Source organism: Pinus tabuliformis, chromosome 5_1 (assembly GCF_031772625.1).
Source record: "Pinus tabuliformis cultivar Carrire ecotype Pingquan chromosome 5_1, CPIR1, whole genome shotgun sequence".
In the NCBI taxonomy this organism is placed as follows: domain Eukaryota; kingdom Viridiplantae; phylum Streptophyta; class Pinopsida; order Pinales; family Pinaceae; genus Pinus; species Pinus tabuliformis.
Genome location: NC_142305.1, coordinates 410,696,604 through 410,722,312, shown reverse-complemented (window position 1 = coordinate 410,722,312; position 25,709 = coordinate 410,696,604). Strand labels below are relative to the sequence as shown.

The following is a 25,709-nucleotide window of genomic DNA, read 5'->3' as shown; positions in this document are numbered from 1 at the left end:
CACTGTTTCGACCTTCAGACATGAAAATGATACACAGATAATTGCAGTCCATCCTCTTCCAGTAGATTCTGATGAAATTTCAATCTCATGCATAGAAAGAAAGTTATGACGATTTTCCCAAGGTCAACTATTTGGGATGTATTTTGGAAGCTTCAAAAAACCCTAAATGTCTTGGACCATATCTTTTAAGATATAGTGAAACAAGATCTGAAATTCAAGCTTGAGATTCACTAAGATTTAGGCTCAAATGGGTTTTAATTTTAGATTTTGAACCTTCGTAGAAACAAATTATAGTGAAAATTCCATGGTGACATGTTTGAGATGGAATTTTGGAGCTTGCAAAAACCCTAACTTTCTCAGATCATATCTCTGAATATATTGCAAGACAAGATCTGAAATTCGTACCCAAGGCTCAGAACGATTTCAAATCAAAATGGGTTTATATTTTTTAGCGTCTGAAACTTTGTAGTGAAAAAATTATAGAGAAAATGTCATGATGACTTGTTAGGACCATCGAAACCCTAGAATCCAAAGCTCTCATAACAATTGTTATAAAACCATGTCACAAAAATATAGAAAAGATAGATAAATAAGTTAAATATTAGACTCTTCGAGGGGGAAACCTCTTGTACATTACACAAATTAAAAATTCTTCGATGATACAAATCACAAGACCTGCTCTCTATATGTAGGAGGCTAAGGGGTCATAATATTATCAGAGCCGAAATAATAATAATAATGTTAGGGAACAACAATAAAAATTGTGGGCTTCTATGGGACACAGTAATAACAATAGAGGGACTACATCGGCACAACAATATAATAAGGGGGTTGCACTAATAACAATAAGGGGTTACACTGGTAGTATAGGGACCTAAAAAAAACCATTGAAGTCACAAATCTAAAGAATCAAAGCTTTATTGCTAAAATATGGAAAGGTTAAGTAACCAAGAAGGTTAAAAAAAAAATGAAAGCGGGAAATGGCAACAGTTTAAAATTTTGCAACCACGAAAATGTGTTTGAGTTGTAGCTTAGTGCATAAGGCAAAATTGAATCTATAGAATGAACATCGTAGAATGAACACAGGGAAAAGCAGTAAAAAAGCATGAACATAGGAAAATATAAACCTATAAACCCAACTAACCTATGATTGCAGCTCCAAAATTGTAGACTTTAGTTGGAAATTAGTTGTTCCCTACCTCTTCAAAAACCTCCAAGTTCTATCCAGCTCTCTTCTATCCATGAAAAAAGTTGTAATTATATAGAATCTATTGCAAGCCCTAAACATCTTTTACCACATAACCAATTTCTCTCGAATCTCTCAAAATATACCAAAACACACCAGTCAACAGAAAAAATTTGGTGCGAAGAGCCATCGTCTTGGACAAAGCATCTAGTTTTCATGGTAAGTTTAGAAACAAGGTAAATCTAGAGTGGACATCTTCGCAGTAAGAATAACCATTTTTCATATAAACAAGGTTCTTAACAAGTTTTCACGAGGTAAGAATAACCAGTTTTCGTGGATAAAAATATTTGGTTTTCATTCAAGGGCTTTCATATCTAGTTTCACACCCAACTTTTTGGTTTCATAGCCAGTTTTCATACCTAGCTTTTGGCTTTCATGGCATGTTTCCAGTTTTCATGAAATGAACATTACCTTATGTATGAAAAATTAAAAACAATTATCATGTATCAATTATTAAAAACAACGTCCATTATTAAAAGCAATTAAACCGTTATAATTTAATTTTATTGAAATGAGTTTTATTTGATCATTAGTTTATATATCCACTATTAAAAATTATTTATCATTAATAATGGTTTATATATCATAAAAAATTTAAATAAAATTCATATGTAAATAATAACAAAAGTTCATAATACCATTAAAAATTAAAGAAGATTCATATCCAAAAATTAATAAAACTTTATAGACCATTAAAAATAAATTAAGGTTCATATCTCTCTCTCTCTCTCTCTCTCTCTCTCTCTCTCTCTCTCTCTCTCTCTCTCTCTCTCTATATATATATATATATATATATATATATATATATATATATATATATATATATATATATATATATATATATAGTTTATCTATTTAGTATTTCTCAAATTTAAATATGATGATATAATACTAGATTTAAATGAACTCACACTTTTAACATAAATCAATGAAATTTAAAAATTAAATTTTATGGCCAAATAAATATAAATATAAATATTAATTTGACTATATAAATATTACCTTTAGTAAAATTATAATGAAGACATTAGTGTAAAGTAGATATATGATACATGCAACTATGTTAATTGTAGATGCATCCATGTGCACTGCTAAACTTTAGACACAAAAGGGTATTCAAAATTTTAACAATCTAAATAGATTTAGAGTCCCCTTTGTCTCTAAATTCTAACACTACAGATGGATTCAAAGACTGTTGTAGTGAAATGTAACACTTTGGTATCAACATTACAATTTTCCATTTATGGAGTGGTACACAATTAAAAATTACTAACATAAATTACTAATTCCTATACTTGTTGTATTGTTATTTGGTCATATTTTTATTCTTGGACTATAATAGTCATTTATGGTAAGAATTATTAATTTTGTCACTTATTATCTAGCCACATATTTTAATTGTAGATTAAATTAGTGATTTAAGTTAGTCTCTTTTAGTTTAGTCACTTATTATCTAGTCATATATTTTATCCCTAGACTAAATTAGTCATGTAAGCTAGTCATTTTTAGTGCGGTGACTTAAAATTCCTCAAATTTAGTAGTACTTCAATTGAAATAATTTTGGTGAGTAACATTTTCTGTCACCTAGTGATTAATTTTATCATTTTCTGCTATTGAAGAAGAAATACCTCAATAAAATTAAATTCTTTCATTTCCATGAGTATGGACACTATGCAACCAAGAGTCCACATAAGAAATCTAGTAAGGAACCACCAACAATGATAGGAGGAGATGCTCTCACATCACAATTAGAGTTGGATTTCATCTACATTTCTTACATGACAAGCACATTAAGAGGGAGTGAGTGGTACCTAGACTCTGGTGCTTCATATCATATGACAATAAATAAGGAGTTCTTTAAAAACCTAGAGGAGAAGGACCTACAATTACCCATAGAGCTTCGAGATGATGGAAGATAAAGTACATAAGCGATTTTCATTGTCACCTTTAAGAGGGAATCAAGCTCCTGTATTCACTTGAAGGATCTAATGTATGTGCCTAGTCTGAAGAAACATCTATTTTTTGTAGATGCACTTGAATACCATGGATATGATGTGTTTTTTGGTAAAGGGAAAGCTTTTTTGAAGCATGTTTCTACTAGAAAAAAAATAAAAAATTGGTGTTTGAGTTAAAAATATCTACATGTTAGAGGTAGATGTTGCCATGCATGAAACTATATCTCCAAGAGTGAGGTGGGGCTTTGTAGAACCTTAGTCCCAAAGTTGCAAATATTTGGGCTCGGTCTATAGGAGAGAAGCAATAGTTGTAGTATATTCTTCTAATGTATAAATACCCTTGCTATAGGGGCCCACAATATTTAATAGTAAAAGGGTCAGTGTCAGAGGATGCAGTCAGATCTTGAGTAACAATTGAATGCTAGTAGGGGTTAGAGACTCAAGATGCAATTACAACTCATAGACGTAGTTGGTTAAATATTTTGGATAATTCTCAGTTGTAGTCATTGCAATAGAAACAAAAATAGTGAGAGGGAGTTTTATTACAGTACATTCCTATAGGAGTAGGATTTGGGTGGTGTAGAACGTGTTTCTTGCTAAGAGGGATTGTTATAATTGTAGCAAGAAAAGACTTCATTTGACTTGTGCCTTAGTCAAATGAGGAAATTCGATTTTCCACATCACAAGGATTGTAGTATACCTAGGGGGGATAGTATGCGGTATAGAGGGAGGTACCCAAGGGAATACTGTAATAATGGAATGGGCCATAGTAATAAATAAAGTGGTTAATCTGTATCATGTAAGGGACCACAAGTAGTTAGAAATAATGTAATAAGCCCATGGTATTAGACAGATGGTATTGAGGGAACCATGGTCATGACCCATGTTATTGTATGTATGAGGTCTATATAGAGGCTAGAGACTCCCCATTGAAAGATGTCAAAGATTATTGTATGAACGAGCATATGGCTTGTGCAATGTTCTCCTTCCTAAAGGAGTGAATGTATGGTGTTGCCCTACCTTAAGGGTTTGATTAATAAAGTGAAGCATTTCTATATTCAGATCTTGTTATTTTTGGGTATATTTCTATTATCTTATACTTTTAGATCAGATCTATAAGAAGTGGTATCAGAGCACTTTCTTGGGAAACACAAAGATTTTTATTTTATTTTTTACAGGAATTTTTTGGGGCAGCGAGTTTGCAGATCAGATATATACGTTCTGGTCAAAAATTTATAGAATCTCATTACAGATTTCGTTTATTTGCAAAAAATACCCAATTTGAAAAAAAAAAGGCCGAATCAGAGTCCAGATGAGGGAGATATCGTTGATTTAAAAATCGGTTGTGTTGTAGACATTTTTCGGGGTGATGAGTTTGCAGTTCAAATTTGTATATTTTTGGGTGACATTTACAAAATCTAATTGCAAGTATTAGTTCTTTGCAAAAAGATACCCAATTTAAAAGAAATCAATGGAATCAAAGTCCAGATGAGGAAGATATAGTTGATTTAAAAGTCAGATATGTTGCAGACATTTTTCGGGGTGGTGAGATTGTAGATCAGTTCTATATGTTCTGGTGAAAAATCTACAGAATCTAGCTGCATATCTAGGTTTTTGGCAAAAAATACCCAATTTAAAAAAAAATATTGGCCGAATCAACATTCGGATGAGGGAGATATCACTGATTTAAAAATGAGTTGTGTTGAAGATATTTTTTCGGGGCGACGAGTTTGTAGATCAGATCTGTACATTTTAAGGCAACATTTACATAACCTAACTATAGATCTATTTCCTTGCAAAAAAAGACCCAATAAAAAAAATCAGTCGAATCATAGTTCGGATAAGGGAGATCTTGTTGATTTAAAATCAACTCCTTTTTTAGAAACTTTTGTGATGGTGGGGCAAATGAAGCGCGAATATGAAATTCTAGTGCCTAGATCAGAATTTGATGAAGATGTAAAAATTTGATGGCTCTGATCCAGAAATATGGGTAGCATAAATGGAACAATATTTCTCTCTGAATCACATCATAGATGATGAAACTAAACTACGTGTGGGAGACCTTTACTTCGACCAAGAAAGTCGGAAATGGTGGTAGTCACATTCTAAATTCTATCTAAGGACAATTACTTGGCAAATGTTCACAAAATCCATTTGTGACCACTTTGATCATAAATCTAATTTTTTGGGTCCTCTTACTAAGCTCAGATAGACAGGCACACAACCTAGCAAAGATTTTATTTTTACAAGAAAGAAGGAAAAAAAGAAACCTAAAGGGTTATTTTCTGCTGGTATCTCCTTATTGTAGGTCCATGGATTGATTCAGGAGGAGAAGATCATTGTGTTTAAATCCTACTTGCAAGCATAATTTTATCAATGTCAATTTGGTAAAAAAATTGCAAGTTCCAGCAAAAGACATTGAGAACGCACAGGCTGATAATGAGAATGTTCAATTTATAAAGATTTTAAGCTTTCTATGGATAAGTGTGTGTTGTATTGTGATTTTTATACTTGAGATATGGATAATATCGATGTTGTTTTGGGATATCATTGGATGGAATATGTGGGTACTATCAATATTAATGTGTAGAAGAAATTCCTGAAGCTCCGATATAAAAAGAAGAAAATTACATTGTAGGATATTTCCATTAAGGCCCAAGCAGAGACTATGGAGGAAGAAGCACAAAGCTCTAATGACACTAACACACCAGATGATGAGCCTTTGATGGTTGAAAATCAAACAAAAACATCAAACCAGGTACCAGAAAAACATGTAGTGTCTAAGGAGCTTGAAGCATAAAATGTTACAAGTATTGATACATCAGATGAGGATTCAATGGTTGAAGTGATATTGGAAGATAAGAAATGACAGCAGGCACCACAACATGTACCGGATACCAATCAGCCTCAATTAGGTGGTGAATTAAAGAAAGATACACCGTTGGTTAACACTTCAGCATATCACCACCCACATCACCCCACAAGAAAACAAGCAACAAGATGGCAATGCATTAGCCACAACGACAACAACCCCCGCATGAAAGATAGAGAGGGGCAATAATCCACCTGTTACAAATCAACACAAAAGAGTCGCTAGGGTCAAGTTCCATCTCAAGCGAGCGAGGCACCAGCTAGATCGAGGGTTCACCTTTCTCTAGGATGGCTAGATGCACATGCATGGTACCAGTGGACTACTCTTTTCAGTAGATCTTATTATTTTTGTTCTTCTTATGTTTTGGGGATGAAACATGTTTACGTGGGGTGGAATGTAGTATACCTAGGGGGGACAGTATGGCTTATAGAGGGTACCCAAGGGAATAATGTAATAATGGAATGGGCCATAGCAATAAATAAAGTGGTTAACACGTATCATGTAAGGGACCACAAGTAGTTAGCAATAATGTAAAAAGCCCATGGTATTAGATAGATGGTATTGAGGGAGCCATGGTAATGACCCATGTTATTGTATGTATGAGGCCTATATAGAGGCTAGGGACTCCCCATTGAGAGATGTCAAGGATTATTGTATGAACAAGCATATGGCTTGTGGAGTGTTCTCCTTCCTTAAGGAGTGAATCTATTGTGTTGCCCTGCCTTAAGGTTTGATTAATAAAGTGAAGCATTTATATATATAGATCTTGTTATCTTTGGGTATATTTCTATTATCTTAAACTTTTAGATGAGATCTATAACAATGATAACTTGAATTGTAGTTAGCTAGAGTGACATGGTTTTGTCTGTTAGCTAAATAAGTACAAGTTTGTAATGTAGAAGTAGAGTTGTGCATGGGTTGATTGCTAAAATTTAGTAAATTAGTCGAGTTATTATTAGCTAGACTCAGTTATTTGAGTTCTAGTCATTATTATATTCACTAGGACTTTAGTTAAGTAGTTATGACAATTTTTATCTCACTGATCTCTCAATTTACTAAAAATAAACCTAGTCATGCATGGAATTCAAATTTCCTAGTTGAGTGCAGGGAAAAATCATAATTTATATATGTTGAGAAATCAAGGGCATCAATGGTTAAGTGATTAATTTTCTTATGATAAATTCTCGTGATATTATTTTGGATCTTAATTACAATCTTCTATTTTCGTGTAATTATCATTATGCTCTTTTCATCGAGATATTTTCCATATCATGAAAAAACAAAGAGACAAGAGACCGAATATATAGGCTTTTTGGTGAGGGCCAAAAACTCTCACTATATGAGAGGAAAACCAGAAAAACTCTTCTTATAGGTGTTCAATTGATGGACAACAATACCATGACAGTGACCCTTTAAATAGTGTCCTCCCAAGACCAAGTCACTGACCTATTTCTTACATTTCTTCTTCCTCTTTCTCTTCTCGACTTCCTTGAGAAACATTGTCTCCTTCTTCTTGGTTTCGTTGAGAAGCTAGGTCTCCTTGAGGTCTCAGGAGAGATACCTAATGTACTTCTTCTTCGCCCTTTCTAGTGAGGTTCGCTTCTCAACTTATGATTACATTGATGCAACTCCAAAATATTCTATCTACTTTTGGTGCCTTTGTATCTTCCTCCTTCACACATGGAAGGATGTAATACCCAAAATCGTTCCCCAATTAACTTCACTTCTGTTTCTTCTTTTCTTGCTAAGATAAAGACTCCTTGTCATACGTTGTCGCACTTCCTTGTAGAATTGCATGAGTGGATGATATATTTCCAAGTGAGGTCGAGTACTTGTATATATACACATTTTCCCATCTCTTTTTCGCCAACATTATCTTAGGAATATGCCAACATTTCTTTGGAGAGAGGGCGACATCATCTTCTTGGTTCTTCCTTCATTGTAGGTTGAATTCATGAGGGCTTGTGTCAAGGTCTTCAAGGATGAATTTACATAGACAAGTTTGACTCTTTACAATGTGTAACATGACTTCATTAGATGACGATGACTCTTTATACTTTTATGACTAGATGATAAAATTCCTAAGGGCTCTCAATGGGAGCCCATACTAAAAATAAAATATCCTTTTCATACAACCCATGATGCAATAATTACAATAATTTTATTTTTCTTCTCTACATCTCTTACATAAAATTATGATTACATGTCATTATGAATATTGAACGTGGTTACAATTAAAAACACTCCCTCTCAACTAGGGAGGTATTCATAATGGTACTTGGCCATTCTTAACACGGATAATTTCTCATTAGAAGAATCATATTGGTAACAAATTTGTTTAGCATCATATAAACTACCATTTTCACATAGCAAGGCCTTGACAAACAACTCTATCTCTCCACAAGATCTGAGCACAAAATTAGTGAGACCTAATTATTTATAGACTCTCTTATCATCATTGTCTCTCTCATAATATAGCCCACTTGGGTTCTCAGGGTCTATTCCATGACGATTATTCTTATATTGGGTTACTGGACCCACAAATAATATAAGTCTTCCATGACTCCTCTTATTTTAGATGTCCTATCACATCATCAAAGGGTATCAGATGCTAAATGATTACCTAATTCTCTATTATGTCTTCTCGAGTGAATACAAGAATATTGTATCTATCTCTCCCTCCAAATTAGGGACCTAAAAAACTTGCTTAGCTACAAGAAGAACTCCTTACTAAGATGTCATGTATTTTGCTTTGTTCAAGGAGTCTTCTTGCTTTTGGGACTTCTACATAGGGCACATACCATCTATCACTTTCATCCATGACTTAGTTAGTTAACCATCCTTCTTATTATAAAGTGAACTATTGGTCTACATCTAGTATTGCTTCATGGTATGCTACCTTCATCGTGCATTCTTTTCTAGGAAATTATTTCATCTTTCAATGTGGTTATCTAGGAATATTTCAGTAGTTCTTCCCTTTGGTAGTCCCACATAAGCTCATCAAGATACTAGTTCATAAATAAGTAATGAACACTTAAATCATAATTACCTTTGTGAAGGTTTTTCGCCATGAAATATTTCTTAAGGTATCAACATCATGCATACACTTTGACACCTCTCCAATGATATGAATTGTCAAGGGTTTCCATATTTTTTAGACTTTCATCAAAGTAGTCATATTCTTCTGGGAGATATCATAGTCAAATCTTCTTTTTCTTTTCGATGTTGACTGTATTTACCATTGTTTCATATTTCATTATATCTTCCTTCCTTCCTTCACACATTTCATTCTTAGGAGCTTCAGAGTTTCTATATCGTGGTCAGCTAGCTCATACACCATAAGAGGGAAAACTATGTTGATTTCATTTAGAAAATATGTGACACATGGAAATTATAATCCCTTTCAGTTCATCAATAATTCTGGTGATATAAATTTTACTCTAATCCACTACTCAGGTCAAATACATGCCCATTTAAAGTTAGTATTTCAATATCTACCACATAGTTATGGACCTACCACATTGAATCCTCATGGAAACCACACCTCTCCTTGATGGATTCTACATCATATGAGGATGGCACATCATAGTGGCTACATCCATGTAGCATCCACCATGCCACCGAGCCTTACAAACCTAAAAGTCCATTTCATAATGTGAAATGACAAAATCTGACATTCTGGTTACCTCTTCAGATATTTGTATCTCCCATGAAGTTTCAATGAACCAAAGCTCCAAATTCCTAGATTAGTTCCTATAGGCACACACCTCTAGTGTGGTCCACATTTGAGTTGTTCAACCTTTCTCTCGTGCATTCATCTAAGATGTCGTAGGCATGTCTAACCTTTTAGAATATGACATATCCAAACTTACCACACTATGCAATTGCTTAAAGCTCCATTCTCTTAAATAAGTATGCTTTCATAAAGAATACAATTTTGGACATTATTCCACTAGGGGTACCACCCCACATCTTTATTTCAATCTAACTTATGATGGATTTCAACACCTAAGTGCCATTACATCCTTCTAAAGAAACCCCATACTGGATCAAGAAGATATAATATATTGGACATCTACCTCTACCATGTCTAGCCTTTTTCGGGATCGGAACCTACCTTGAGTCACCACTCATCGAATCTCTTTAATGCTTTCACTCTCAGACCTGCCCATACTAGTGTCAGTACAACTTCGAATGCGGTCATTTTTCCACCTTGATAGGTCAAACGAATTGATTGGTTTTCTTTAAATGTCTTAGGGGTTTGACCAAGCTTCCAATAATAACCTGTTTTTGTATACAGTAGACATAGTTACATGAATGCCCTGAGGAATAATGACCTTTGTCTCTTCCTCCTCTTCTGAATGAACATAAAAAATAACCACAAGACCTTCGCCCAAAGCTTCCCTTCTTGGTTATTATGTTGCAACAAGTTCTTTTATTGTTAACACCTCTATAGGGTGAAAAATAAATTGGTATTCATCCATCTCACCTATTGGTTCTTGTGTGTCAACAGGGAATTCTACTTCAAACATCTCTATTGGTCCTTGTGAAACAACATGAGTCTCTCCTCGTTCTATAACTCCCTCATATTTTCCCCCTACTATTTCTTGTGTTGTATTATGGATTTCTTGTTTTACTTGTTGAGATATATATATATATATATATATATATATATATATATATATATATATATATATATATATATATGGTGTACCTAATTCTCCTTTCTTCGGAACATAAGGTTTCCTCTTCATCATCCTCAATAATTTTTTATGGGGTTTACTAATGATGATTTTCAAAACATTATCCTCATCCTTCTGTGGAGCTACATAATTACCTTCTAGGGTTCATCTTTTCAATGGGAATAGATGGTATATATATATATATATATATATATATATATATATATATATATATATATATATATAATGGTGTACCTAATTCTCCTTTTCTTTGAAACATAAGGTTTCCTCTTCATCATCCTCAATAATTTTTATGGGGTTTACTACTGATGATTTTCAAAACATTATCCTCATCCTTCTGTGGAGCTACATAATTACCTTCTAGGGTCCATCTTTTCAATGGGAATAGATGGGTACTTAATGGTGAAGGCAATTTCAAAAATGAACTCCTCCAATACAACTATAGGAATTGCAGGAGTTGTAATTCTAGGAATTTAACCATTTTCATTGCATGGTGGAGTTACAACTTCTGCTTCTCCAATTGGTAGAGTTGTAGCTTCTATAACTCCCATAGGTGGACTTGCAACTTGTGATTTAAATAGAGCACAAATAGCCTCATTCCATCTTCTCTCTTCCTAGTTTGGGGCTCATATGAAAATTAGTTTTATTACACTATAGCTGGAAAGAGAAGGCTTAGGCCGTCAGTTTTCTTTACTTTCTCTCTCATTGTCCATAATTTTTTAAGGGGAAAGTATGTCATGTGGAAGAGTCTACCATGCATTATATGGTCCATTAGTTGAACAACTTGGAGGTACACAACTCCATGGAAATCTTCATAAGTGATATAACTTTTCATGACCAAGGCTACACCCTCCCATCGGTGTTTTAGTGACTTCCTATCAAACCTGAATCCCTTCTTCACTATGGCCTTCCAAAGATCCAAGAATTTTTCTTTTGATTTATGGCTTTGGAATTCTCTTATACTACCATGTCTCCTTATTCTGTGGCAACTCTATTACCTCATAAAAAGTTTATTCTATGACCTTAACAATGGTGCTCTCTACCACTTATTAATTTTACATGTCATTAAGATAAAAATATAGGGCTCCTTCTTCATTTTATCCTTGCAACCTTTAGATGTATTCAATCTAGTCCCTGTTAGAAAATATAAAGTGACCAATTATTAATCCTATTTTCCTTACAAATAATATGTTCTTGTGAACTTATTATCTTTCTTGTGTTCTTTTAGTTAGATATTTCATAAAAAAATATTAAAACATAAACAACCAAATTAGAGGACACATATATTAGGCTCTTAGCCAGGGAAAATTCCCTGCAAAAGGAAAACATGAAAACGGTTATGTTCTTACAATTTACTTCAAATGAGAAAAACAGGACCAAACCATCAACCGATTACTCCTCCTAGTAGTAAGTCGTCCCTTCCCCACGTCCTGCCTGGATTTTGTGCCAAACTACTACACAATACAACGTCGACCTACTGGCTACGATACTGTTACTCGACATGTAGCTTTGACCCTACAACTTTGGTCTTGAAACTTCTTAGGAAACCCTTGATCAACATCTTCTTAAGACCTTACTGGAGCAAGATAACTCCTCCTAAAGTCAACAAGGTCTAGATAAGTATCCTTCCTTCCAGTTACAAGATGATGAACTTTGTCCTCTAGCAGCTTGGACATAAAAATTTCGCCTCTTCCTCTAGAAAATAAACCCTAGAATTTCTCACAGGAGAAAGAGAGATAGAGCCTAAGAATAATAAATTTCATCCTTCCATATTCGTTATGACTTTCATTCTTCTTCTTCTTGCTTCCTAGCTACAGATTGAAACCTTTCTTGCGATATCGAACTTGTGAGTGAGTGTGTCACAAATGAGGTAAAATTTGACTTTTAATTAGAGGTAAAATGAGTGTGTTAGAAATATTACGAGGGGAGTGAATTAGTATTTCATATAATTATTAATTTTTCCATTTTAATATCTTTAAAACACATTGGTTTACTAATGTGGTTGGCTATGTTCGACTATTTTAGGCAGTCAACACTCTTCAACCACATTAGTAGACATTTTCAAATAAAGTCAACATTTATATGCATTTTCTAAATAGTTAAACATGATCAAACTTGTTCAACTCTATCTTCACCATATTTAACAATAGTCAATATTATTAGATCTTAGACTTTTGTGATCCATATTGATGATGAGATTGTCTTTCGGATTAATCACATTATTGATATTTGATCAATGTTTTGAACCAACTAATGTGGTTCATCCTTAGTTAATCTAACTCAACCATATTAAACTATAATGAACCACGGTTGATCAAAGCCAACATTTTCAACCTTAATCAACTAAGGTAATCCTTGGTTAGGCACAATAAAAATTTAGAAATGCTTAATTAAAAATATAAATATTAATGAAGTTGACTAACAATAATAATAATAATAATAATAATAATGATGATGATAATAATAACAATAACAATAACAACAACAATAATAATAATAATGTGATGTCGAAATGGTACAGAAATCTATACAATGTAGCAGTGTGACAAACATTGTCACAATCTTACATTACATTGCAATTTATCCAACTTTCCAATGTGACATTAGAAGATTATTCAACCACATTTACTCATGTGGTTGACTATTTTCAACTATATTTGACTATGTTTAATAGTTACCAATCTTCAACTTTAGTCAAACATAATCAACTATTTATATTATTTACTAATAATAAGAACAAATGTTTTGACATTAGAATGTTACAAAAACTATCCAACATGATATTGCAACAAAAATTATCACAATGTTACAATAATTGTCATAATGATACATTAAGCTCAAATTTATCCAACATCAGATTGCAACATTAAAAATTTAGTCAAGAATACCAATGTGATTCACAATGTCATACTATGTTTGACCATGTTCGTTAGTTAACACTCTTCAACTTCAGTCAAATATAATCACCTATTGCTATTATGCATTAATTAGAATCATCAAACATAGTTAGCACATTAGTCAACATAGTTAAATGAAATCAACCCTTATAGTCATTATCTAAATAGACTACCATAATCAAACCTTGTTAACCCTAGGTTTACCATATTTAACAAGAGGAAACCTTGATCAAACATAGTCCTCCTTAGTCAACATAACTCAACCATATTAAATTATAGTGAACCATAGTTGACCAAAGTAAAACATTGTAAGCCATAGTCAACTAAAATCATCCCTAGTCTATCATAATCAAGCCTTAGAAATGTTTAATAATAACAATTTTATTATTAATAAACTTGACTAATCTTATTAATAGTAATAATAATAATAATACTTATAATATTGAGATGGTCTTAGTTGCACTTGGCTCTGAGCTTTGAGAAGCGGCTCACTTGCAACGACAAGTCTGCAGAACAGAGGACTCCAGAATCAGATCGTGACAACGCAGATAACAAAAGATTGGGGGTTTTGACCGGCGGGTACAATGAACCCCCATCCGGGGGAAGGAGGGACGCCTCCCTAAAACGGCAACCAACAAGGGAATCCTGAGGGTTCCGACAGAGAACGGGAACATAATGATGGAAGCACAGTCAAAAGTCAGCAGCAACAGACTGAACAGGCACAGCAAGATAAACCGAAAGTCAGCTCGTCCACATGCAAGCCAATAGCTGCACACAGACCAAAAGTGGAACTACCCAGTCACCGTATAAATGCCAGAATTCAATGCATGAGAGATCATGCTCTCATAGGCAAATTTATCGGAAAATGGCTAAATGAGAAAGCATTGAGAGCATGGATAAATGTCAAATGGCATCCAAAGGGGCACATAACCCTGCATCTAGGGCCGAAGGGTTTCTTCACTGCAGTTTTTAACTGTTTGGAGGATAGGAACAGAGTTTTGGAAGGAGGGCCTTATTTCTTTAACTCTACTGGGATATTTCTCAGAGAATGGATTGAGCAGTTCAACCCGGATAAAGAGGACGTAAGTTGGGCGCCGGTGTGGATCCGGCTGTACTCTCTACCATTGGAATATTGGGAAGAGGAGTCCCTCAAAGCTATTGGCAAGGTTCTAGGCGACTTTGTCAGAATAGCTGAAGATACAAAGACACAAAGATATACCTCATATGCAAGGATCTGCATCTACATGGACCTGAAACAACCTCTGCCAGATACGGTAAGTCTCTTTCATGAAGATGTGGAATGTATTCAGTTAATCGATTATGAACATGTTCCCTTCAGATGTAGGAAATGTCATGACCTAGGTCACCTCTTCAGAGACTGCCCATTAAATAGCAAACCTACGACTCAATCTGAACAGGAAAACCCATCGGTAGATGGTTTCACCAAAGTGACAAATCGCAGAAGAGCGAGTAAAAAACCAGCTGTTACTATAAAGACACCCCCAGGAAATCAATCAAAGCCATCTACTAGTAATAGCTTTGCAGTACTAGATAATCAGGATTCGCAAGATCCAGACGACTCAACCCATAATAAAAGAGGGCCTACTCAGGAAAAGGAAAAAATGGATCGATCCCAATCGAAAGAAAAAGAAAAGGAGATAGATCTAGAAGGTAATCAGCCCAAGACAGCCTCCAAAGACTGGAGCCTTCCTGAAATGGATATAGATGGCATAAATCCCAGCATAGAAAATGAGAAGGAAGGCGATAGTCACTCTCAGGAACCACAAATCATGGAGGAGGATTCGGAATCAATAGACATTGGTGAGCTAGATCTCTTGGGATTAGAACAGGCTTGTAAAACAGCGAACTTCGACAAAATACCTGACAAACAAGTGGACAATCTAGTGAAAGTCCTCAATAAAGCCCAGAAAAAATATTCACTAGGGGTTGAAATTGGTAGCCAATGGGACGACAAATTCATTACAAAAGACATCAAAAAAAGGGGAAGGAAAACTACCTTAGAAAGAACCATCAAGATTGGAGAAGTGCTGGTAGATTCTGGTAGATATGCCAAGCTAACCAAGTATTACAACATCAATCCCAAACCTTCCCAATGAATTTGATCTCATGGAATATCATAGGGCTTAACTGCCCAAGGAAAGGAAAACTCTTAAAAAACATGTTAATGGAAGAAAAACCAATAGTTCTTTTTCTACAGGAAACAAAATGTAATTCGATAGTTTTGGAAAAAATAGCAGCTAAGGCCTGGGCAGGGGGGATAGTAGCAGTTGTTGATGCTCAGGGCGCATCTAGAGGACTTGCAGTGCTTTGGGATGCAAGAAAGATTCAAACAACCAACATACATGAAAATAAAAATTTTATCCAAGCAATATTCCATATAATAGGAACCAACATCTATGGGCACATCACTAATGTGTACCTTCCCCAAGAATCCCAGCAGAAGAATGAAATTCTGGAGGCTTTAACAAATCTTAGCACAGATAGGCAATACCCGTTATGGATAGCCGGAGGAGACTATAACATGATCGCTTCGGTGGAGGAAAAAAAGGGAGGCCGATGCAAAACAAACAGGGACAGATCTCTATTAAATAATTTCATACAAAAAAATTGGCTTATAGATATTCCTACTAATAATGGCCTCTACACCTGGAACAACAAACGGACAGGTCCAATGCAAATAGCATCGCGCCTGGATCGCTTTTTAATCTCTGACAATGCAGTTCATGTAGGTGGAGAATTCACAGCTTCTATTCTCCCTTCCTCTGGTTCTGATCATTGGCCGATAGCCCTCCAGTGGAATCGTCTTGGCTGCCATATTAGACATCCCTTTAGATTTGAGGCTTTTTGGATGTCTCACCCAGACTTCAACGAATTTGTTAAAGCAACCTGGGAAAAATGCAATTTTACGGATGGTACAAAAATGGCTTCATTCCAAAGGAAGCTGAAATATCTCAAAGGGGAAATTAAAAAATGGAATCACTTTGTCTTTGGCAACATTTTTAAGGCTAAGGAAATCCTCAATGAAGAACTGAAAGTGGTTCAGCAAAGAATGATAACTGAAGGACTCTCGAAAGAACTTAGCAAGAAAGAGCAGTCCTTAGAGAATCAACTCCTCGAGCGAGAGTCACAGGAGAAACTCTCTGGAGACAAAAATCGAGAGTTAGATGGCTGAAGGAGGGTGAGAAGAACACGAAATTATTCCACAAATCTACAGTGCAAAGGAGAATGATTAATCAAATTTCCCGGGTGACCAATGAACAAGGAGGAAACATCGAAACACATGAAGGGATAGAATAGGTGTTCCTCAACTACTTCAAGAAGATGAATCAAGAGCCGGATATAAACAGAACAGAAGCTATCGGGAAAATCATCAGCAATATTCCCAAATTAATCACGGATGAGCATAACACTCTCCTTCTCAAACCCATAAGCCTCCAGGAAGTTGATGATGTTGTTCATTAACTCAAAGTAGGAAATGCTCTGGGACCCGATCGCTTTACTTCAAATTTTTTTCATCACTTTTGGGATCTGGTCAAATGGGAGGTGTGGCGAGTGGTGGAAGAATTGCGTACCCTCAGATGGATGTATCCAGGACTGAATGCAACATTCATAGCTTTAATCCCTAAAGAAGAGGAACCATCCACTCCGGATAAATTCCGTCCGATTGCCTTATGCAACATCATATACAAGATTGTCTCCAAAGTGATAGCTTCCAGATTGAAGCCCCTGCTTCCACTTCTCATCTCTCCAGAACAAATTGGTTACGTTGAAGGAAGGCAAATTACGGATGGGATAATTCTAACCCATGAGATAATCCACTCTCTCAAGCACACAAAAAAACCAGGTATGTTGCTCAAACTCGATTTATCTAAGGCTTTTGATAGTATCAGTTGGGAATATCTGCAACAAGTCCTTCAAGCCTTTGGTTTTGCCCCCTCTTGGATTAGATGGATCAGTAGTCTCATTTCCTCTTTGTTCTTCTCTATTCTCATCAATGGAATCCCCTCATCCACTTTTCGTCCTTCCAGAGGCATCCGCCAAGGGGATCCTATATCACCCTTCCTGTTTGTCATTTTGGCTGAAGGTTTAGGTCGTAGCATTAAAGAAGCCCTCCGCTCTCATCATCTCAAAGGTCTAGCCTTCCACCAAGTCCCTGCTTTTTCACACCAGCAATTCGTTGATGACAACCTGCTTTTTGGTCACCCGTCTGTTCAAGAAGCTCGAGCCCTTAAATCTATTCTTGCAGACTTTTCGGAGGCCTCTGGTGCCCTCATCAACAAAGTCAAATCCCAGATCTTCTTCTTCAACACTTCGCCATCCATCCAAAGAACTATTGCCTGTATCTTTGGTTATTCCATTGCTTCCCTTCCGTCTAAGTATTTGGGGGCTCCTTTATTTGCCACGGCTCTTAAGCATGCCTCATGGAACAATCTTTTAGAGGAACTGGAAGCCAAATTATCCCTGTGGATGCATAGAGCGCTCAATATGGCAAGTAGGCTAGTTCTAATCAAAGCAGTGCTTCAAACCATGCCTCTTTACCTTTTCTCCATATTGGCAGCACCTAAATGGGTCCTTAAAGCTATCAAACAGCTTCAGAGAAACTTCCTTTGGGGTAATTCGGGACCTAATCGAAAATGGGCATTAGTTAAATGGGAGAAAGCATGTCTTCCCAAAAAGGCAGGGGGAATTGGAATAAGAGACCCAGAACATAGTAATATGGTTATGGGGGACAAAATCTGGTGGAAATGGCTAACCAATCCCACAACACCTTGGGCCTACCTTTGGACAACAAAATATGCAAGCAACAAATCCATGGAGGAGAGACTTAGAATGTCAGAAACTAGTAAAGGATCCGTGATTTGGAACTCAGCCATTCAACACAGGGATATAATTTAGAAACACAGTTTTTGGGAGGTGAAGGATGGTCACACGGCTAGATTTTGGGAAGACTCATGGCAGCAGCTCCCTAACCTCAGAGACACAATTCCAGGTATTGCTGATCAAGACATACAACAACATGAGAAGGTGAGTCGATTTTGGGACTCACACAACACTCAAGAACATAGAAAATAGAAAGAGGCCAGGCACATAATACCACATAGCCCGGAGCAAACTCAACTCTCCCTCTCCACTGAGCTTCAAAAAAGGAAAATACTCACTTCGGCAGGCTGGGACACCCTTAGATGGGGATATGAGGAAAAAGGCACTTTCACCACCAGGGAAGCTTATAAAATACTCATCAAAGAAAAGATAATGAAAGATCAATTATGGGATCGGATATGGAGCCCATCCATATGGCCGAACATCTCAACAGCTTATCTCTCACAACAGAATTCTCACATGGGACAATCTCAGGAAAAGGAATTTTTCTGGACCTTCCATTTGCCCAAACTGTAAACAGGAAGAGGAATCAGCATTACATCTTATGCAATCCTGTCCAATGGGAAGGAAACTCTGGGAAAAAATTGCCTTCCGATGTCAGAAGGATGGAAGAGTGAATGGAGACATCAAAGGGACTCTCCGCACCTCACCCCATGAGCCGTATAAAAGTAAACTCTTAAACACACTATGGCAGCTCATACCAGGATTACTTATGTGGAATATTTGGAAGGAAAGAAATAGAAGGATATTTAAAGATCAAGCTCAATCAATTGAACAAATTTGGCAAGGACTGCACCAAAACATTAAAGAAAATTTGTCTGTTAAAGGATGGTCTAAAGAGGACTTCCCATCTCTCCCGCAGGAACAAGCCATATGGGATAACTGGCAGATTAAATTACAACATCCGTTAATATCAAAGGATAAATCTTCAAAGCATCTAGAATCTCCATCAAGTTGGACACCTCCCCCAAATAATGAATACGAGCTTAACTTCGATGGAGCCTCGAAAGGGAATCCAGGAAAAATAGGATTCGGAGGAAGCATCAGAAACTACCAGGGACTCCCCCTAATAACCTATGTTGGCTCAATTGGTTGGAATACCAACAATGCGGTAGAATTGGAGGGCCTATGGAGAGGACTAAAGTTGGCACAGGAACGGAGACTCTTGCCTCTTATAGTGGAATGGGACTCCCAAATCATCATCAACATGGCCTCAAAGCTTATGCAGGGATCTCAGGTATATAAGGTCAGTAGCAGCTGGAGATTGGCCACTAGGCTAGAGCTTCTAAAACAATGGTTTACCAATCACCAAGCAATTTCCTTTAAACACATTAGAAGGGAAGGGAATAAATTGGCTAACTTTCTTGCAAACATAGGGGTGGAAAGTGGAAGGGAATTCTTTGAAGGCTCGATATCCAGCATAGTTTCAGAGAATCAACTCTCCATCTTCAAGACTATAGTTACTAGTGATATGCAGCCGCAGGAGAACTCGCACCCAGATGCGGGTGATATTATGAGCAGTTAATGCCCATACGAGCGACACCGGCATTGGGCACCATCGTAGAGCAAGTAGGCGACTTTTGGCAGCACATTAAGTCCCATTAATGAGGAATTAGGAGTACAACATGGGGAGTAAGTACTTCAGGATGATGAGCATACGATCTATTTCAATTGCCTAGAGCTTGACACTCTCTCTAGCTCATTCTAGCAGAGACATTCCAGGTCGATTTGGTTCACAGGAGTTAGGTGTAGTACTAAGCATTTGGAAGCCATCAGGGCTCCATCGAAGACCGCAACAGGCCAGCCTCAAGCATCTAATCACAATTCTTCTGGCTCGCATCTGGTATGGTCATTGCTTTTTCCTTGGGTATATAACTGCAATTGGTCGGGTCACGGAGTCTGTTGAAGCTGTTTGGGCTGGGTGTGGGAATCATTCAGACAATTCTGGTATTTATTTCGGGGTTCTGTTTCTTATCTGTGTGGTGCTTTCTCTGGGAACTTTCTACTCTGAGTACTGTTATCCACGGTTTATTTCAAATTGGGGTGGGGCGTTCTTCTTCCTCATCCAACCCTTTTGTCCTCCCAGTTTATCAATCATTGCTGGTATGGCTCGAACTCGAGGAATTTCCTAGAGGGGCACACGGGGGGGTGTTAGAGGAAGGAGAGGTCCTATTCCTCGACGCATCTCCCCGCTTGTTTCTGTCTTTCCAGCCTCTCCATCATCTGACCACTCTAGTTCGTCCCTCTCTAGTTCTTTCCACTCCTCCCGTTTCACTTTTAAAAGCAAGCTAAACAAGCCTACTATCTCTGCTATTATCACGGTCATCTTCTCAGAGGAAGAAGATGACCTCCCCGGATCTGATGAACATTCCATGGACAAGACTCTCTCTCAGAATTGTAAGGACTCTCAAGGAGGCAGGGTAGAGGATATCCCCATTCTTCCAGAGGGGCAACAGGATGAAGGTCATGAAGAGGATGCGCGTCTTCAGCAAACTTCTTCACACGAGGAGGTCATTATTTGTGCACCGGCGCAGTTCTCTGGCACTGTTCTGTATCCAGTGATGCCTCCTGGTCGCAATATTACGGATGTTGAAGACAATGTGATGATTGAATGGGTCAGCTCTCCGTGCAAAGCCAACAACGAAGATGCAGAGTTACCACCTCAGGCAGAATCAATCAACGACAGAGATTGATGGAGCAGATCGGACGATGGTGGAAGATTTCGGAAGGCTCTTTCTGGCAGAACTTTACGTCCCGAAAAGTCATAAATGATGACGTTAGTCGAGAGCCACACGTCAACAGAAGATTTTATCGGGCTCGTTCATACGGATACCGCTCGCGGGTCGACAGCGGTCCGATAAACTAGTGGTTTTTGTTAAGCAATTTAATGTTGCCGCTGATGTCCACGTCAATTTTTTTCAGTGTAATTCTCCATCGTCTTCTTGTTTTTTATTTTTGGTGGTGGTGTCTAGTTCTACAGAGTCCTGGGCTCTCATTTTTTATCTATGTAAAAAAACAATTAAGAGCTGATGGCAGATGTTTTCTTAACAGAGGGTTGGCTTTAGCCCCCTCAGAGGTTACAACCTCTTTGTAAATATTTCCCTCTTTTATTTATACATAATAGAATAGTCTTTACTCAGAAAAAAAAAAAAATTAATACTTATAATATTGTGACATTTTAATGGTAAAAAAATTTATGCAACCTCACAATGCGACAAACATTATTGAAATATGGAAAAAATCGACAGAAAGTTACATTACATTGCTATTTATCCTGTCACAATGTGACATTACAAAATTAGTTAACCACAGTAGTCCACAAAGTGAAGCAAAGTCAACATTTATAGTAATTGTTTAAATTGTTCACCATGATCAAACTTTGTTTCAATTTGACAATCATTGTCACAATTTTACATAACACTACAATTTATCCAACATCACATTGTGGCATTATAAAATTAGTCAACCACATGTATGAATGTGGTTGGCTATGTTTGACTATGTTTGACCTTCAACACTCTTCAACTTTGATCATACATAATAATCTATTACTATTATTGATGAATAATAATAATGAAACATAGTTAACCACATAAGGAAAAAATAGTCAAAGAAATTGAACACTTACAGGACCAATGTTTAAATAATTGACCATAATCTTCAAATTTAGTTAAACATAATATCCTATTAATATTATTGATTAATATTCATAATCAAATATCTAACATTACAATGGCATGGAAATCTATCCAATGTCGCATTGCGGCAGACATTGTCACAATGTGACAATTACTGTAACAATTTAAGACTACATTGCAGTTTATGCAATGATGCATTGTGACATTACAAAACTAGTCAAAGAAATTAATATTATGATTGACTATGTTTGACTATGTCTATTGACTATGTTTGATATTCAACACTCTTTAACTTCAGTTAAACATAATTTTATCTTATTATTTTTGTTTAATATTAATTTTGAAACATAATCCACCAGATTAGTCAACCAAGTGGAACAAAGTCAACCTTTATAGTCATTGTTTAAATTTTTGACAATGATCAAATGATACGAAAATTTGACAAACATTGCCACAATGCCATATTACATTGCAATCTATTCAACATTCCATTTTGACATTACAAATTAGTCAACCACATTTATTAATATGGATTTATTATATAGGGTTTAATATGTGAGGGTGCATATATCAAGGATTATTATGTAATGGATTATAATATGCACTTTAATAGTGGGCTTTATAATATTGGGCTTACAATATATGGTTTATAAAATTAAGCTTTAATATTCAGGTTTATATTATGGTTTAATACTAGGGTTCATAATATTTGTTTTAATTTTATGGTTTATAATATTAGTGCTTACTATTTTGTTTTATAATATTTTGGTTTATAATATAAGTTTTAATATCATCCTAGATCCATCTTAACCTGATGTCAATCAACCACTGAGAGGGACCAAATCCCTTGAGGTGCAAACCTCCTTTTTGAGTGTAAAGCTTCAAGAATGGTATGCACCTTGACATATTTGATCCCTCTAAGTGCTTCATATATATGGGGTTAAGATGGATCTAGGATTATTTTTATATACATACATACCATATATAGGTTATATCAATCTCTCTATCTTCCCGTGTCTCCTCTCTCACTCACTATTTCTCTACCTCTTACTTGATACTCCCTCTCTCTCTCCACCTCTATCTCTCTATGTATTTATTATTCTCTCTCTCCCCCTTCGAAACCATCTCTCTCTTCCTCTCTCTCTATTTCTATGTATCCCTCTCTCTATTCTTTTTATATAACTATATCTCTCTTATCTAATACATCTTTCCTCTTATTCTCTCTCCCACAATCTCTCTCGATATCTTCCCTGTCACTCCCTCCCTCTCTACTTGTATTTATTTGTCTTTGTTCTTCCCTCTATCCTTCTCTATCCTCCCCATTTTCTATTGTGAAATGTGTTTTATTTTTTGGGAGTGTGGTATTGATAAGCCATGGAATTGGTCGAGGGTATTGTGAAAAAAACTATTTAAAAGTTAATAATATCAACCTTTGTTTATGTTTGTTCAACACTTATGTATGAAAAAATTCATAAATCTGTAAAATTTCTAGTGGTCGTTACCCACAATGCTTCTGCAAGTTCTTTGCTGGAGCAAACAATTTACTTACCCACTTCACATCTCAATGTATTAGTTCCTAAATAATAATTTCTAACTTTAGTTGGAGGGGCTAATCTTCAATGTAAAACAAAATTAAAATATAACCAATTGAATATTATTATTTTTATTACTTATTATTATTATTATTTGTTCACCATGATCAAACTTTGTCGCAATCTAACAATCATTGTGAAAAGTTTACATTACATTGCAATTTATCCAAAATCGCATTGTGATATTATAAAATTGGTCAACCAAATTTACTAATGTTGTTTTTTATGCTTCACTATGTTTGAAAATCAACACTCTTGAACCTCGATCAAACATAATCATGTATCACTATTATTGGTGAATATTAATAATCAAACAGAGTCAACCACATTAGTCAAATATAGTAAAAGAAAGTCAATATTTATAATCAATGTATAAGTAATTTACCATAATCTTAAACTTCCATCAAACATAATCTCCTATTAATATTACTGATTAATATTCATAAACAAACATGTAACATTAGAATGGTACAAAAATCTATCCAATGTTGCATTGTGGCAGACATTGTCACACTTTTACATTACATTGCAATTTATGCAAGAAATCATTATGTCATTATAAAATTAGTAAACCACATCTATTATTATGGTTGATTATGTTTGACTATGTCTATTGACTATGTTTGATAGTTAACTCTCTTCATCTTCGGTCAAACATAGTTTCGAGGCAAAATTTTAAGGATGAAATTTTATCTTAAAGTTTAGCAACCTTGGCGAATCTTACTACTCCCTAATATCCAAATTTTAAAATGTTCGATGATATTTTTCTAGAAAAATTTAGATTTCTAATTATTTTATATTAGAAAATATATAATATTAATGATTGTTAAATTAGAATAATTTTATACTATAAAATTTTGATGAATTCATTTTTATAAAAATTGAAATTGGCAAATCTTTTTTTGGAAAAAACATGAAATATTAGCCCACCCGTGAATATTAGTGCCTAAAATTTTCCCTCATGGTTGCATATTATTATTATTGTTTAATATTAATAGTGAAACATAGTAAATTACATGATTCGACAAAGTCGACATTTATAGTCATTGTTTAAATTGTTCACCATGATCAAACTTTGTCTTGATTTGACAAACACTATTGCAATGTCACATTACATTGCAATTTATTCAACATCACATTTTTGCACGAGGTTTATTTCTATCGGGGCAAAGTTTTTGTTAACGAAATACATCACATATGGCTTGTTCTCTTCATATTTCACTGCAAGAAAAGAGGTGATTGGTGAGGGTCATGCCCATGACAGACCTTTAAGGTCTGTTACAAATGTCGCATATGGTGACGGTCTTTAGAAAAACAATTTTTTAAGTGTATATAGTGATGGTCCTTTAAGGTTTGTCACCAAAGCCATTTTCAATGACAATTTTGGTGAGGTTTGTTAAAGGCCCGCCACCAATTCTCCCTTTCGTGACACTTTTTGTGAGGGTCGTTAAAGGCCCATCACTAATTATCTCTTTGGTGACACTTCTAGTGACTATCTTATATTGACCATCACCAATGATATTTTTGGTTACTTTTGGTGGTGGTCAATAATTGTTCATCATCATTGATCATTGCAATGAGTTTTTGATGATGCTTGCTGCCTATGACGGACCTTTAAGGTCGACCACCAATGTTACATATGGTTATGGTCTTTAAAAAATCATTGTTGTAAGTGTATATAGTGATGGTCCTTTAAGGTTTGTCACCAAATCCATTTTCAATGACAATTTTGGTGAGGGTCATTAAATGCCTGTCACTAAGTCTCTCTTTGGTGATACTTTTGTTGAGGGTCATTAAAGGGCCATCACTAATGCTCTCTTTGGTGACACTTCTAGTGACAATATTTTATTGACCCTCACTAATGCTCTTTTTGGTTACTTTTGGTGATGGTCAAAAAATATTTG

The 25,709-nt window shown here is 35.6% G+C and overlaps 1 protein-coding gene across 1 annotated transcript in view; it reads left to right on the top strand.

Annotated features, from left to right (window-relative positions):
* LOC149165224 (uncharacterized) overlaps window positions 1-16,866 on the top strand; it is an 84,479-nt gene extending 67,613 nt beyond the window's left edge. The window contains exons 2-4 of the mRNA XM_089429750.1: window positions 14,131-14,252; window positions 14,335-15,724; window positions 15,892-16,866. Of these exons, the coding sequence (XP_089285876.1) occupies window positions 14,131-14,252; window positions 14,335-15,724; window positions 15,892-16,866 (2,487 nt within the window). The remainder of the gene's footprint in view (window positions 1-14,130; window positions 14,253-14,334; window positions 15,725-15,891) is intronic.
* The last annotated feature ends 8,843 nt before the right edge of the window (window positions 16,867-25,709 follow it).